General features: G+C 42.4%; 1 protein-coding gene across 2 annotated transcripts; it reads left to right on the top strand.

Annotated features, from left to right (window-relative positions):
• The first annotated feature begins 14,144 nt into the window (after positions 1-14,144).
• Positions 14,145-16,053, top strand: LOC133536537 (uncharacterized protein DDB_G0280579-like). Of its 2 annotated transcripts, none has more exons than XM_061877164.1 (3): positions 14,145-14,380; positions 14,477-14,553; positions 15,093-16,053. In XM_061877164.1, the coding sequence occupies exons 2-3, from the start codon at positions 14,494-14,496 to the stop codon at positions 15,798-15,800; spliced, it is 768 nt and encodes a 255-aa protein (XP_061733148.1). In that variant the 5' UTR covers positions 14,145-14,380; positions 14,477-14,493; the 3' UTR covers positions 15,801-16,053. The 2 variants fall into 2 exon arrangements, with proteins under 2 accessions (XP_061733148.1, XP_061733147.1); XM_061877163.1 differs by having other exon boundaries at positions 14,145-14,390.
• The last annotated feature ends 936 nt before the right edge of the window (positions 16,054-16,989 follow it).

The raw sequence follows: 16,989 nt of genomic DNA, 5'->3' as shown, positions 1-16,989 counted from the left end.
AAACGCCATTCACTTGTTTGTCAAGTTTAAAATGGCTGTCTATAGTGACGCCAAGGCTGGTGACTTTGGGACGCACATCATTTTGCAATAGTCCCAAGTCAGTGAGGGCCCCACCAAAAACTGAAATTTCCCTTTTTCCCTCATTCATTATTAAAAAATTCTGGGCTAACCAAGCGTTGACGTGGCATAGACAGTTGAGAAGGGTGTCAGGGGGCCGTGGCCTTTTGAAATTGGCATATATATATTTGGCAGTCATCTGCATAAAAGCGATAGAACAATCCATGTTTCTTAAAAATCTCTCCAAGAGGGAGAATGTATAAGGAAAACAGGATGGGGCCTAAAATAGATCCCTGGGGGACACCACAGTAAAGCGGGGCAGAAGAAGAGGTGGTGTCCCCCAGCCTGACAGAGAAGGACCTCTCAGACAGGTAAGATCTGAACCACTGTAACGCAGTCCCCCTGACACCCACACAGTCTCTCAGGCGCTCTAAAAGAATTGTGTGGTGGACTGTGTCAAAGGCAGCTGGAAGATCTAAAAGCACTAAAACGGCAGAGCTGCCAGAATCAGACATTAAAAGCAAGTCATTAAAACCTTTAAAAGTGCAGATTCAGTACTGTGCAAAGCTTTATATCCACACTGAAATGGATCTAAAGTGCTATTTTAATCTAAAAAAGGCTGCAGTTGTGCCAAAACACATTTCTCCCAAAAATCTTGACACAAAAGGTAATTTGGAAATGGGACGATAATTTGACAAACTTGTCGGATCAAGACCTGTTTTTTTAATCAAAGGCTCAACAACAGCTCTTTTACAAAAAGAGGGGACACAGTCAGAAATCAAGCTGCTGTTGATGATGTCCCTAACAGACAAGTCAATAGTCTCCCAGATTTCTTTAAAAAAGCGAGGGGGGACTGGGTCTGTGGGACAGGACCAGGGTTTTAGCTTGTCGACTATTCCTGTAAGTTCAGGCATGGACACAGGCTCAAAGTGACAAAATATAGCCGATCACCGAGTGGCCACGTTAAAACTCAACGGAGAATGAGAAAGATTTGCCCGATTAGAAGCCACCTTGTCGTTAAAAAGGAGAGAAATTTTTCACAAGTTTCACTTGTCATCTCCAGTGAGGTGGCTGGATTCGGATTAAGAACATAACTAGTAGTATTTAAAAGAACACGTGGCTTACTGATGCTATTTAAAATTAAGTCTGACAAATATTTAGTTTTCTCAGCTTTAACCACACTTTGATCATTTCGACAGTTTTCTTTTAAAATTTGATCGGAGACTTCCAAGTGATCCTCTTTCCACTTGTGCTCCGCCCTTCGCCGCTCAAGCCGAGCTCTGCGTGTGCTCTCATTGAGCCAAGGCTCCTGTTTTGCTTTGGGACGTAGAGCTCTGAGGGGCGCTATACTGTCCAGAATCTTAGAACATGTCGAAAGAAAAGAGCACATCAATTGTTGAGTCCATGCAGAGTGTGATATACTCTGCATGGACTCTGTGAACAAAGGAGAAAAGGCGGCTGCAGTGTCAGACCTGATAACACGCGCATGACGCACGGCAAGCAGCTTTACATCAGGTTCAAAAGTTACATTAAACATAAGAGGACTGTGATCACTGAACACCGCATCACCAATAACATTGTCAACATAAGACAATACGAGGTCTAGTGTATGCCCGCCTTCATGTGTAGAACCACACACACACTGTACTAAGTTCAAAGTGTATGCCCGCCTTCGTGTGTAGAACCACACACACACTGTACTAAGTTCAAAGTGTATGCCCACGTTCGTGTGTAGAACCACACACACACTGTACTAAGTTCAAAGTGTATGCCCGCCTTCGTGTGTAGAACCACACACACACTGTACTAAGTTCAAAGTGTATGCCCGCCTTCGTGTGTAGAACCACACACACACTGTACTAAGTTCAAAGTGTATGCCCACGTTCGTGTGTAGAACCACACACACACTGTACTAAGTTCAAAGTGTATGCCCACGTTCGTGTGTAGAACCACACACACACTGTACTAAGTTCAAAGTGTATGCCCGCCTTCATGTGTAGAACCACACACACACTGTACTAAGTTCAAAGTGTATGCCTGCCTTCGTGTGTAGAACCACACACACACTGTACTAAGTTCAAAGTGTATGCCCACGTTCGTGTGTAGAACCACACACACACTGTACTAAGTTCAAAGTGTATGCCCGCCTTCGTGTGTAGAACCACACACACACTGTACTAAGTTCAAAGTGTATGCCCGCCTTCATGTGTAGAACCACACACACACTGTACTAAGTTCAAAGTGTATGCCCGCCTTCGTGTGTAGAACCACACACACACTGTACTAAGTTCAAAGTGTATGCCCGCCTTCATGTGTAGAACCACACACACACTGTACTAAGTTCAAAGTGTATGCCCGCCTTCATGTGTAGAACCACACACACACTGTACTAAGTTCAAAGTGTATGCCCGCCTTCGTGTGTAGAACCACACACACACTGTACTAAGTTCAAAGTGTATGCCCACGTTCGTGTGTAGAACCACACACACACTGTACTAAGTTCAAAGTGTATGCCCACCTTCGTGTGTAGAACCACACACACACTGTACTAAGTTCAAAGTGTATGCCCGCCTTCATGTGTAGAACCACACACACACTGTACTAAGTTCAAAGTGTATGCCCGCCTTCATGTGTAGAACCACACACACACACTGTACTAAGTTCAAAGTGTATGCCCGCCTTCGTGTGTAGAACCACACACACACTGTACTAAGTTCAAAGTGTATGCCCGCCTTCATGTGTAGAACCACACACACACTGTACTAAGTTCAAAGTGTATGCCCGCCTTCGTGTGTAGAACCACACACACACTGTACTAAGTTCAAAGTGTATGCCCGCCTTCGTGTGTAGAACCACACACACACTGTACTAAGTTCAAAGTGTATGCCCGCCTTCGTGTGTAGAACCACACACACACTGTACTAAGTTCAAAGTGTATGCCCACGTTCGTGTGTAGAACCACACACACACTGTACTAAGTTCAAAGTGTATGCCCGCCTTCATGTGTAGAACCACACACACACTGTACTAAGTTCAAAGTGTATGCCCGCCTTCGTGTGTAGAACCACACACACACTGTACTAAGTTCAAAGTGTATGCCCGCCTTCATGTGTAGAACCACACACACACTGTACTAAGTTCAAAGTGTATGCCCGCCTTCATGTGTAGAACCACACACACACTGTACTAAGTTCAAAGTGTATGCCCGCCTTCGTGTGTAGAACCACACACACACTGTACTAAGTTCAAAGTGTATGCCCGCCTTCATGTGTAGAACCACACACACACTGTACTAAGTTCAAAGTGTATGCCCGCCTTCATGTGTAGAACCACACACACACTGTACTAAGTTCAAAGTGTATGCCCGCCTTCATGTGTAGAACCACACACACACTGTACTAAGTTCAAAGTGTATGCCCACGTTCGTGTGTAGAACCACACACACACTGTACTAAGTTCAAAGTGTATGCCCGCCTTCGTGTGTAGAACCACACACACACTGTACTAAGTTCAAAGTGTATGCCCGCCTTCGTGTGTAGAACCACACACACACTGTACTAAGTTCAAAGTGTATGCCCACGTTCGTGTGTAGAACCACACACACACTGTACTAAGTTCAAAGTGTATGCCCACGTTCGTGTGTAGAACCACACACACACTGTACTAAGTTCAAAGTGTATGCCCGCCTTCATGTGTAGAACCACACACACACTGTACTAAGTTCAAAGTGTATGCCCGCCTTCGTGTGTAGAACCACACACACACTGTACTAAGTTCAAAGTGTATGCCCACGTTCGTGTGTAGAACCACACACACACTGTACTAAGTTCAAAGTGTATGCCCGCCTTCGTGTGTAGAACCACACACACACTGTACTAAGTTCAAAGTGTATGCCCGCCTTCATGTGTAGAACCACACACACACTGTACTAAGTTCAAAGTGTATGCCCGCCTTCGTGTGTAGAACCACACACACACTGTACTAAGTTCAAAGTGTATGCCCGCCTTCATGTGTAGAACCACACACACACTGTACTAAGTTCAAAGTGTATGCCCGCCTTCATGTGTAGAACCACACACACACTGTACTAAGTTCAAAGTGTATGCCCGCCTTCGTGTGTAGAACCACACACACACTGTACTAAGTTCAAAGTGTATGCCCACGTTCGTGTGTAGAACCACACACACACTGTACTAAGTTCAAAGTGTATGCCCACCTTCGTGTGTAGAACCACACACACACTGTACTAAGTTCAAAGTGTATGCCCGCCTTCATGTGTAGAACCACACACACACTGTACTAAGTTCAAAGTGTATGCCCGCCTTCATGTGTAGAACCACACACACACACTGTACTAAGTTCAAAGTGTATGCCCGCCTTCGTGTGTAGAACCACACACACACTGTACTAAGTTCAAAGTGTATGCCCGCCTTCATGTGTAGAACCACACACACACTGTACTAAGTTCAAAGTGTATGCCCGCCTTCGTGTGTAGAACCACACACACACTGTACTAAGTTCAAAGTGTATGCCCGCCTTCGTGTGTAGAACCACACACACACTGTACTAAGTTCAAAGTGTATGCCCGCCTTCGTGTGTAGAACCACACACACACTGTACTAAGTTCAAAGTGTATGCCCACGTTCGTGTGTAGAACCACACACACACTGTACTAAGTTCAAAGTGTATGCCCGCCTTCATGTGTAGAACCACACACACACTGTACTAAGTTCAAAGTGTATGCCCGCCTTCGTGTGTAGAACCACACACACACTGTACTAAGTTCAAAGTGTATGCCCGCCTTCATGTGTAGAACCACACACACACTGTACTAAGTTCAAAGTGTATGCCCGCCTTCATGTGTAGAACCACACACACACTGTACTAAGTTCAAAGTGTATGCCCGCCTTCGTGTGTAGAACCACACACACACTGTACTAAGTTCAAAGTGTATGCCCGCCTTCATGTGTAGAACCACACACACACTGTACTAAGTTCAAAGTGTATGCCCGCCTTCATGTGTAGAACCACACACACACTGTACTAAGTTCAAAGTGTATGCCCGCCTTCATGTGTAGAACCACACACACACTGTACTAAGTTCAAAGTGTATGCCCGCCTTCGTGTGTAGAACCACACACACACTGTACTAAGTTCAAAGTGTATGCCCGCCTTCGTGTGTAGAACCTCACACACACTGTACTAAGTTCAAAGTGTATGCCCGCCTTCATGTGTAGAACCACACACACACTGTACTAAGTTCAAAGTGTATGCCCGCCTTCGTGTGTAGAACCACACACACACTGTACTAAGTTCAAAGTGTATGCCCGCCTTCATGTGTAGAACCACACACACACTGTACTAAGTTCAAAGTGTATGCCCGCCTTCATGTGTAGAACCACACACACACTGTACTAAGTTCAAAGTGTATGCCCGCCTTCGTGTGTAGAACCACACACACACTGTACTAAGTTCAAAGTGTATGCCCGCCTTCATGTGTAGAACCACACACACACTGTACTAAGTTCAAAGTGTATGCCCACGTTCGTGTGTAGAACCACACACACACTGTACTAAGTTCAAAGTGTATGCCCGCCTTCATGTGTAGAACCACACACACACTGTACTAAGTTCAAAGTGTATGCCCGCCTTCATGTGTAGAACCACACACACACTGTACTAAGTTCAAAGTGTATGCCCGCCTTCGTGTGTAGAACCACACACACACTGTACTAAGTTCAAAGTGTATGCCCGCCTTCGTGTGTAGAACCACACACACACTGTACTAAGTTCAAAGTGTATGCCCACGTTCATGTGTAGAACCACACACACACTGTACTAAGTTCAAAGTGTATGCCCGCCTTCATGTGTAGAACCACACACACACTGTACTAAGTTCAAAGTGTATGCCCACGTTCGTGTGTAGAACCACACACACACTGTACTAAGTTCAAAGTGTATGCCCACGTTCGTGTGTAGAACCACACACACACTGTACTAAGTTCAAAGTGTATGCCCGCCTTCATGTGTAGAACCACACACACACTGTACTAAGTTCAAAGTGTATGCCCGCCTTCATGTGTAGAACCACACACACACTGTACTAAGTTCAAAGTGTATGCCCGCCTTCGTGTGTAGAACCACACACACACTGTACTAAGTTCAAAGTGTATGCCCACGTTCGTGTGTAGAACCACACACACACTGTACTAAGTTCAAAGTGTATGCCCGCCTTCATGTGTAGAACCACACACACACTGTACTAAGTTCAACGTGTATGCCCGCCTTCGTGTGTAGAACCACACGCACACTGTACTAAGTTCAAAGTGTATGCCCACGTTCGTGTGTAGAACCACACACACACTGTACTAAGTTCAAAGTGTATGCCCGCCTTCGTGTGTAGAACCACACTCACACTGTACTAAGTTCAAAGTGTATGCCCGCGTTCGTGTGTAGAACCACACACACACTGTACTAAGTTCAAAGTGTATGCCCGCGTTCGTGTGTAGAACCACACACACACTGTACTAAGTTCAAAGTGTATGCCCGCCTTCATGTGTAGAACCACACACACACTGTACTAAGTTCAAAGTGTATGCCCGCGTTCGTGTGTAGAACCACACACACACACTGTACTAAGTTCAAAGTGTATGCCCGCCTTCATGTGTAGAACCACACACACACTGTACTAAGTTCAAAGTGTATGCCCACGTTCGTGTGTAGAACCACACACACACTGTACTAAGTTCAAAGTGTATGCCCGCCTTCATGTGTAGAACCACACACACACTGTACTAAGTTCAAAGTGTATGCCCGCCTTCATGTGTAGAACCACACACACACTGTACTAAGTTCAAAGTGTATGCCCGCCTTCGTGTGTAGAACCACACACACACTGTACTAAGTTCAAAGTGTATGCCCACGTTCGTGTGTAGAACCACACACACACTGTACTAAGTTCAAAGTGTATGCCCACGTTCATGTGTAGAACCACACACACACTGTACTAAGTTCAAAGTGTATGCCCGCCTTCATGTGTAGAACCACACACACACTGTACTAAGTTCAAAGTGTATGCCCGCCTTCATGTGTAGAACCACACACACACTGTACTAAGTTCAAAGTGTATGCCCGCCTTCATGTGTAGAACCACACACACACTGTACTAAGTTCAAAGTGTATGCCCGCCTTCATGTGTAGAACCACACACACACTGTACTAAGTTCAAAGTGTATGCCCACGTTCGTGTGTAGAACCACACACACACTGTACTAAGTTCAAAGTGTATGCCCGCCTTCATGTGTAGAACCACACACACACTGTACTAAGTTCAAAGTGTATGCCCGCCTTCATGTGTAGAACCACACACACACTGTACTAAGTTCAAAGTGTATGCCCGCCTTCGTGTGTAGAACCACACACACACTGTACTAAGTTCAAAGTGTATGCCCGCCTTCGTGTGTAGAACCACACACACACTGTACTAAGTTCAAAGTGTATGCCCGCCTTCATGTGTAGAACCACACACACACTGTACTAAGTTCAAAGTGTATGCCCGCCTTCGTGTGTAGAACCACACACACACTGTACTAAGTTCAAAGTGTATGCCCGCCTTCATGTGTAGAACCACACACACACTGTACTAAGTTCAAAGTGTATGCCCGCCTTCGTGTGTAGAACCACACACACACTGTACTAAGTTCAAAGTGTATGCCCGCCTTCGTGTGTAGAACCACACACACACTGTACTAAGTTCAAAGTGTATGCCCGCCTTCATGTGTAGAACCACACACACACTGTACTAAGTTCAAAGTGTATGCCCGCCTTCATGTGTAGAACCACACACACACTGTACTAAGTTCAAAGTGTATGCCCGCCTTCATGTGTAGAACCACACACACACTGTACTAAGTTCAAAGTGTATGCCCGCCTTCGTGTGTAGAACCACACACACACTGTACTAAGTTCAAAGTGTATGCCCGCCTTCGTGTGTAGAACCACACACACACTGTACTAAGTTCAAAGTGTATGCCCGCCTTCATGTGTAGAACCACACACACACTGTACTAAGTTCAAAGTGTATGCCCGCCTTCATGTGTAGAACCACACACACACTGTACTAAGTTCAAAGTGTATGCCCGCCTTCATGTGTAGAACCACACACACACTGTACTAAGTTCAAAGTGTATGCCCACGTTCGTGTGTAGAACCACACACACACTGTACTAAGTTCAAAGTGTATGCCCGCCTTCATGTGTAGAACCACACACACACTGTACTAAGTTCAAAGTGTATGCCCGCCTTCGTGTGTAGACCCACACACACACTGTACTAAGTTCAAAGTGTATGCCCACGTTCGTGTGTAGAACCACACACACACTGTACTAAGTTCAAAGTGTATGCCCACGTTCGTGTGTAGAACCACACACACACTGTACTAAGTTCAAAGTGTATGCCCGCCTTCATGTGTAGAACCACACACACACTGTACTAAGTTCAAAGTGTATGCCCGCCTTCATGTGTAGAACCACACACACACTGTACTAAGTTCAAAGTGTATGCCCGCCTTCGTGTGTAGAACCACACACACACTGTACTAAGTTCAAAGTTTATGCCCGCGTTCGTGTGTAGAACCACACACACACTGTACTAAGTTCAAAGTGTATGCCCGCGTTCGTGTGTAGAACCACACACACATTGTACTAAGTTCAAAGTGTACGCCCGCCTTCATGTGTAGAACCACACACACACTGTACTATGTTCAAAGACTCAATGACATTCAGGAAGCTCCTGGATAAAAGTGCGCCTTATAGTCTGAAAAATGCAGTATGTTGCACACTCTTGTACGGTATGTTGCACACTCTTGTACAGTATGTTGCACACTCTTGTACAGTATGTTGCACACTCTTGTACAGTGTGTTGCACACTCTTGTACAGTATGTTGCACACTCTTGTACAGTATGTTGCACACTATTGTACAGTATGTTGCACACTCTTGTACAGTGTGTTGCACACTCTTGTACGGTATGTTGCACACTCTTGTACAGTATGTTGCACACTCTTGTACAGTATGTTGCACACTCTTGTACAGTATGTTGCACACTCTTGTACAGTGTGTTGCACACTCTTGTACGGTATGTTGCACACTCTTGTACAGTATGTTGCACACTCTTGTACAGTATGTTGCACACTCTTGTACGGTATGTTGCACACTCTTGTACAGTATGTTGCACACTCTTGTACAGTGTGTTGCACACTCTTGTACAGTATGTTGCACACTCTTGTACAGTACGTTGCACACTCTTGTACGGTATGTTGCACACTCTTGTACAGTATGTTGCACACTCCTGTACAGTATGTTGCACACTCTTGTACAGTGTGTTGCACACTCTTGTACGGTATGTTGCACACTATTGTACAGTATGTTGCACACTCCTGTACAGTATGTTGCACACTCTTGTACAGTGTGTTGCACACTCTTGTACGGTATGTTGCACACTATTGTACAGTATGTTGCACACTCTTGTACGGTATGTTGCACACTCTTGTACAGTATGTTGCACACTCTTGTACAGTATGGTACACACTCTTGTACAGTATGTTGCACACTCTTGTACAGTATGTTGCACACTCTTGTACAGTGTGTTGCACACTCTTGTACGGTATGTTGCACACTCTTGTACAGTATGTTGCACACTATTGTACAGTATGGTGCACACTCCTGTACAGTATGTTGCACACTCCTGTACAGTATGTTGCACACTCTTGTACAGTATGTTGCACACTCTTGTACAGTATGTTGCACACTATTGTACAGTATGGTGCACACTCTTGTACAGTATGTTGCACACTATTGTACAGTATGTTGCACACTCTTGTACAGTATGTTGCACACTATTGTACAGTATGTTGCACACCCTTGTACAACATGGTGCATACTATTGTACAGTATGTTGCACACTCTTGTACAGTATGTTGCACACTATTGTACAGTATGTTGCACACTATTGTACAGTATGTTGCACACTCTTGTACAGTATGTTGCACACTCTTGTACAGTATGTTGCACACTATTGTACAGTATGGTACACACTCTTGTACAGTATGTTGCACACTCTTGTACAGTATGTTGCACACTCTTGTACAGTATGTTGCACACTATTGTACAGTATGGTACACACTCTTGTACAGTATGTTGCACAGTCTTGTACAGTATGTTGCACACTCTTGTACAGTATGTTGCACACTATTGTACAGTATGGTACACACTCTTGTACAGTATGTTGCACACTCTTGTACAGTATGTTGCACACCCTTGTACAGTATGCTGCACACTATTGTACAGTATGTTGCACACTCTTGTACAGTGTGTTGCATAGTATTGTACAGTATGTTGCACACTCTTGTACAGTATGTTGCACACTCCTGTACAGTATGTTGCACACTCTTGTACAGTATGTTGCACACTCCTGTACAGTATGTTGCACACTCTTGTACAGTATGTTGCACACTATTGTACAGTATGGTACACACTCTTGTACAGTATGTTGCACACTATTGTACAATATGGTACACACTCTTGTACAGTATGTTGCACACTATTGTACAGTATGCTGCACACTATTGTACAGTATGTTGCACACTCTTGTACAGTGTGTTGCACACTCTTGTACGGTATGTTGCACACTCTTGTACAGTATGTTGCACACTCCTGTACAGTATGTTGCACACTCTTGTACAGTGTGTTGCACACTCTTGTACGGTATGTTGCACACTCTTGTACAGTATGTTGCACACTCTTGTACAGTGTGTTGCACACTCTTGTACAGTATGGTACACACTCTTGTACAGTATGTTGCACACTCTTGTACAGTATGTTGCACACTCTTGTACAGTGTGTTGCACACTCTTGTACGGTATGTTGCACACTCTTGTACAGTATGTTGCACACTGTTGTACAGTATGGTGCACACTCTTGTACAGTATGTTGCACACTCTTGTACAGTATGTTGCACACTCTTGTACAGTATGTTGCACACTCTTGTACAGTATGTTGCACACTATTGTACAGTATGGTGCACACTCTTGTACAGTATGTTGCACACTCTTGTACAGTATGTTGCACACTCTTGTACAGTATGTTGCACACTCTTGTACAGTATGTTGCACACTCTTGTACAGTATGTTGCACACTCTTGTACAGTATGTTGCACACTATTGTACAGTATGTTGCACACTCTTGTACAGTATGTTGCACACCCTTGTACAATATGGTGCACACTCTTGTACAGTATGTTGCACACTCTTGTACAGTATGTTGCACACTATTGTACAGTATGTTGCACACTCTTGTACAGTATGTTGCACACTCTTGTACAGTATGTTGCACACTATTGTACAGTATGTTGCACACTCTTGTACAGTATGTTGCACACTCTTGTACAGTATGTTGCACACTATTGTACAGTATGTTGCACACTCTTGTACAGTATGTTGCACACTCATGTACAGTATGTTGCACACTATTGTACAGTATGTTGCACACTCTTGTACAGTATGTTGCACACTATTGTACAGTATGTTGCACACTCTTGTACAGTATGTTGCACACTTTTGTACAGTATGTTGCACACTATTGTACAGTATGTTGCACACTCTTGTACAGTATGTTGCACACCCTTGTACAATATGGTGCACACTATTGTACAGTATGTTGCACACTCTTGTACAGTATGTTGCACACTCTTGTACAGTATGTTGCACACTCTTGTACAGTATGTTGCACACCCTTGTACAATATGGTGCACACTATTGTACAGTATGTTGCACACTCTTGTACAGTATGTTGCACACTCTTGTACAGTATGTTGCACACTCTTGTACAGTATGTTGCACACTCTTGTACAGTATGTTGCACACTCTTGTACAGTATGTTGCACACTATTGTACAGTATGTTGCACACTCTTGTACAGTATGTTGCACACCCTTGTACAATATGGTGCACACTCTTGTACAGTATGTTGCACACTCTTGTACAGTATGTTGCACACTATTGTACAGTATGTTGCACACTCTTGTACAGTATGTTGCACACTCTTGTACAGTATGTTGCACACTATTGTACAGTATGTTGCACACTCTTGTACAGTATGTTGCACACTCTTGTACAGTATGTTGCACACTCTTGTACAGTATGTTGCACACTATTGTACAGTATGTTGCACACTCTTGTACAGTATGGTACACACTCTTGTACAGTATGTTGCACACTCTTGTACAGTATGTTGCACACTCATGTACAGTATGTTGCACACTATTGTACAGTATGTTGCACACTCTTGTACAGTATGTTGCACACTATTGTACAGTATGTTGCACACTCTTGTACAGTATGTTGCACACTCTTGTACAGTATGTTGCACACTATTGTACAGTATGTTGCACACTCTTGTACAGTATGTTGCACACCCTTGTACAATATGGTGCACACTATTGTACAGTATGTTGCACACTCTTGTACAGTATGTTGCACACTCTTGTACAGTATGTTGCACACCCTTGTACAATATGGTGCACACTATTGTACAGTATGTTGCACACTCTTGTACAGTATGTTGCACACCCTTGTACAATATGGTGCACACTATTGTACAGTATGTTGCACACTCTTGTACAGTATGTTGCACACTCTTGTACAGTATGTTGCACACCCTTGTACAATATGGTGCACACTATTGTACAGTATGTTGCACACTCTTGTACAGTATGTTGCACACTCTTGTACAGTATGTTGCACACCCTTGTACAATATGGTGCACACTATTGTACAGTATGTTGCACACTCTTGTACAGTATGTTGCACACTCTTGTACAGTAAGTGGCGGTTTGCTGTTAAACCAAGAGAGAGTAATTAGTCATTAAGTTAGAGCGTATAGTTATAATGTATTTTTTTTGTAATGAGCAATAGAATTACAACTTGTTATAACTTTAATGTAATTGAACACAGCTACAGTAAATTGGTGCAAAAATCTTTTTCAGTAAATATTACTGCAATTTTATCCAGTAATTTTGCTGTGAATTTGCAATTATTATTTTTTTTTTACAGTATATAAATGCTATCAGGGTACATTCATACTAGGAAAAAACTGACAGGTGTTTTTCCGAAACTGTTCACATTAATTGGAAGCACATGATTTTTAAAATAGGTCATATTGTTTTAAAAGAAAAGCTGTACAAGTGTAGTCCCTTAAAGCAGTGTTTTTCAAGCACTGTGCTGCGGCACACCAGTGGGAGATGATCTAAATTCACCTATTTGAGTCAAAGATATTTTTTGCTAAACCAGAAATTATAGTCTGCAAATGATGTGTTGTTGTTGTTGAGTGTCGGTGCTATCTCGGGCTCGGCAGAGTTACCGTGTAATACTCTTCCATATCAGTAGGTGGCAGCCGGTAGCTAATTGCGTTGTAGATGTCGGATACAGCGGGAGGCAGCGTGCAGGTAAAATGTGTCTAATGCTTAAACCGAAAAATTCAATAAAGGTGAGTGCCCCTAAGAAAAGGCATTGAAAGTTAGAGAAGGCTAAGCAGAACCAAACTTAAACTGAACTGGCTACAAAGTAAACTAAAAGGGAATGCTGGACGACAGCAAAGACTTACTGTGGAGCAGAGACAGCGTCCCACAAAGTACATCTGAACATGACAATCACCAAAGTCTCCACAAAGAAGGATGAAAACAACTGAAATATTCTTGATTGCTAAAGGTTGAAAAACACTGCCTTAAAGCTTGTGCCTTAATACTTGTAACCCTAAGGTTTTAATCATAAAAACATACAACAAAACCATCATTCTTTACATCTTTATTCATTAACTCAAGTGAACAGTTTCCCACCCAATTATATGTTGCACAATCAGATGTTTGCTGAAGAAACAGATGTATTTGCGACATGTCAACTCATGTGAAGTACAGGCTGTCTTCATCACACATGCGGGGAATCTTCTTACTCAACCCTCCCCTCAGTCCTAGGACCGCCCTGCCCAGCTTACTTAAGCATCACATAATACCAAATGTCTCACACATCTCTCTGCAGTTGACATACACTCACTTACAATACAATACACACATACATACATACACACATACACACATACACACATTCACACATACATACATACACACATACATACATACATACATACATACATACATACATACATACATACATACATACATACATACATACATACATACATACATACATACATACATACATACATACAGTACACTTTTTAATACAAGGACTTCACAGTTATTCCTGTCCCAAAGGGAGGGGAAGGTAAATGAATAATATTTATTTTACTTGACTCACTTTTACCCTTTTTAGCCTTTGTATTCATTTATTTATTTGTTTTTCTTCTGCAGACTTGGACCAGGCAGAGATGACACTTCTATCATCTCCACTCATCTTCTTCCTTCTTGCCACAGCTTGTAGCAAACCAGTAAGAATTCATTTTGAATAAATAAGTATTCCATGTCTACTCAACTGGAAAGTTCCTCAAGTAATTCTGTTGTAAATGGAAACAATGACAGAGGGGGACATTGTTTTTTGTTTTTGATTTTCAGGAATGTGTGTTGTTTATTTGTTTTGCTAAATCAGGGACCCCAACCTTTTTGGACGTGATGAATTCACGTTATCGATGGTAAAATGCATTTTTAGACAATGTGATTTGTCTGAACAGCTAAGAGACACCGAGAGTAAGAAGCGTTAGGAAATGGATCAGAAAGGACTGATTTAAAAAATAATTATTACAAAAATAAATATATGTATATATATATATATATATATATATATATATATATATATATATATAAATGTATAAATATAAATGTATAAATATATATATATATCATTTTTTTAACTTGGGACTTCCCGCGGGCCGGATGTTGGACGTTGGCAGGCTGTCTCCAGCCTGCGGGCCGTAGTTAGGGGACCACTGTACTAAATGTTGTTGGTTTTTTTTCCATCTTCCCTTTAAAGATTGCTGAGAACCGCCACCAAGATGCTGATCAGCAAGAACCGGGTTCACTGGATGAGTACAACGGAGTCTCTGAGTGGCTTTCTTCTGGCTCCAAAGTAGCTAAAGCACATGACTTCTATGAGTCCAGAGATTTTTCCATGAGTCAGTCCACCGAGGGGACGTTGCAAGAGTCAAACGAGGAATCAATGGCGGAATCTTTTGGGGAATCATCGAAAAAACCTTCAAAGGACTCATCTGAAGAATCCTCAAAGGAATCATCCGAGGAATCCTCAGAGGAATCTTCGAGCGAATCATCTGAGGAATCATTTGAGGAAACCTCAATGAAATCTTCTAAGGCACCCAAAAAGGAATCGTCTGAGGAATCATCGGACAAATCCTCAAAGGAATCTTCTGAGGAATCATCTGAAGAATTTTCAAAAAAATCTTCTGAGGAATCATCTGAAGAATTTTCAAAAGAATCTTCTGAGGAATCATCTGAGGAATTTTCAAAGGAATCATCTGAGGAATCCTCAAAGGAATCTTCTAGCGAATCATCCGAGGAGTCATCCGAGGAAGTTCCCGCCACAGGAGACCCCACCACGTCGCCCACTGCCACAGCACCCGACACGACATATGACGGCAGAGCCCCCAGTCCCACCCCCAGCCCCGCACCCACAACACGGAACACGGATCAGGCAACTACACCTGAAAAAAGAGGAGACAATTAAGATGGTGAATAACTAAAAGATATGATGTCCTTCTTGTTCTTGTTTCTTTCAATTTTGGAAAAATATTGTGACTTAATATTGTATTTTTTGAATTACTGTGCAAGTATTACAAATGAACATGTTTGTTCCTGCATAGAATGTATTGAAACAGTTGATGATGCTCATGTATTTATGAATGAATTTAATCTCACATTGAAAGCGACTCCAAAAATGTTGAAAAAAAACCTAGACAATAAAAAAATGTTGAAATGTTTATTTTGTCACACAAGATATTTACAGAATGCATGCAATGTCAGCTTGAGTCAGAATGTGTGGAGACCTTCCTTCTCACATCGTTTAAAACCGTGGAAAATACTTGAATGGCTCCATGTAATGTTTAGAAGCTTTTATTGAGTTTAAGCGCATATTTTATCATATACCCAGGGGTCGGCAACCAAAAATGTTGAAAGAGTCATATTGGACCAAAAATACCAAAAAAATAATCCGGAGGCGCAAAAAATGATTTGCCTTAAAGTCCTGTAATGAAGGCAACACATGAGGTAAGTGTCTATATTAGCCTACTATCAAAATGACTATGTGAAGCAAATCTTCGTTGACAGAAATGTTGAAATGTAATATTTGTTCCACACATTTTTACATTAGAAACCATTGATAAATCAGAAGGTGAGATAACTCCTGGAAATAACTGGCTCACAACGGACCAAGGTATGGATGTGTGTGTCCAAGTACAGCTAGCCTAAATAGCATGTTAGCATCAATTAGCTTACAGTCATGCACTGACCAAATATGCCTGATTAGCACGCCAACAAGTCAATAACATCAACAAAGCTCACCTTTTGTGTATTCATGCACAGCATAAAACTTTTGGTGGACAAAACGAGACAAAGAAGGTGTGGACGATTTTACATGTGAACAAACTGATGCGTCACAGTCCACACTAAGGTGAGTTCAAGAACCGCCAAAATTAGTAGGACAAAGCAATGTTCACCAAATACTGTCATCAGTGAAACATACACACAAACATATCAAACAGTGGTACTTTTAATCATTGGGGAGGTTTTTGTTGCGTTTGTCCTCAAACAAAAAACATACTAAAACAAAAAAAATGTTTTCCCCATCTTTTTCCATATTCAATCCTTTTTAAAAAATGTTCCAGGAAGCCACTAGGGCGGCACTAAACCTGCAAGTT

This window comes from Nerophis ophidion, linkage group LG17 (assembly GCF_033978795.1).
Source record: "Nerophis ophidion isolate RoL-2023_Sa linkage group LG17, RoL_Noph_v1.0, whole genome shotgun sequence".
NCBI lineage: Eukaryota > Metazoa > Chordata > Actinopteri > Syngnathiformes > Syngnathidae > Nerophis > Nerophis ophidion.
The sequence above is the reverse complement of the archived record's forward strand: the minus strand, read 5'-3'. Positions and strand labels throughout refer to the sequence as shown.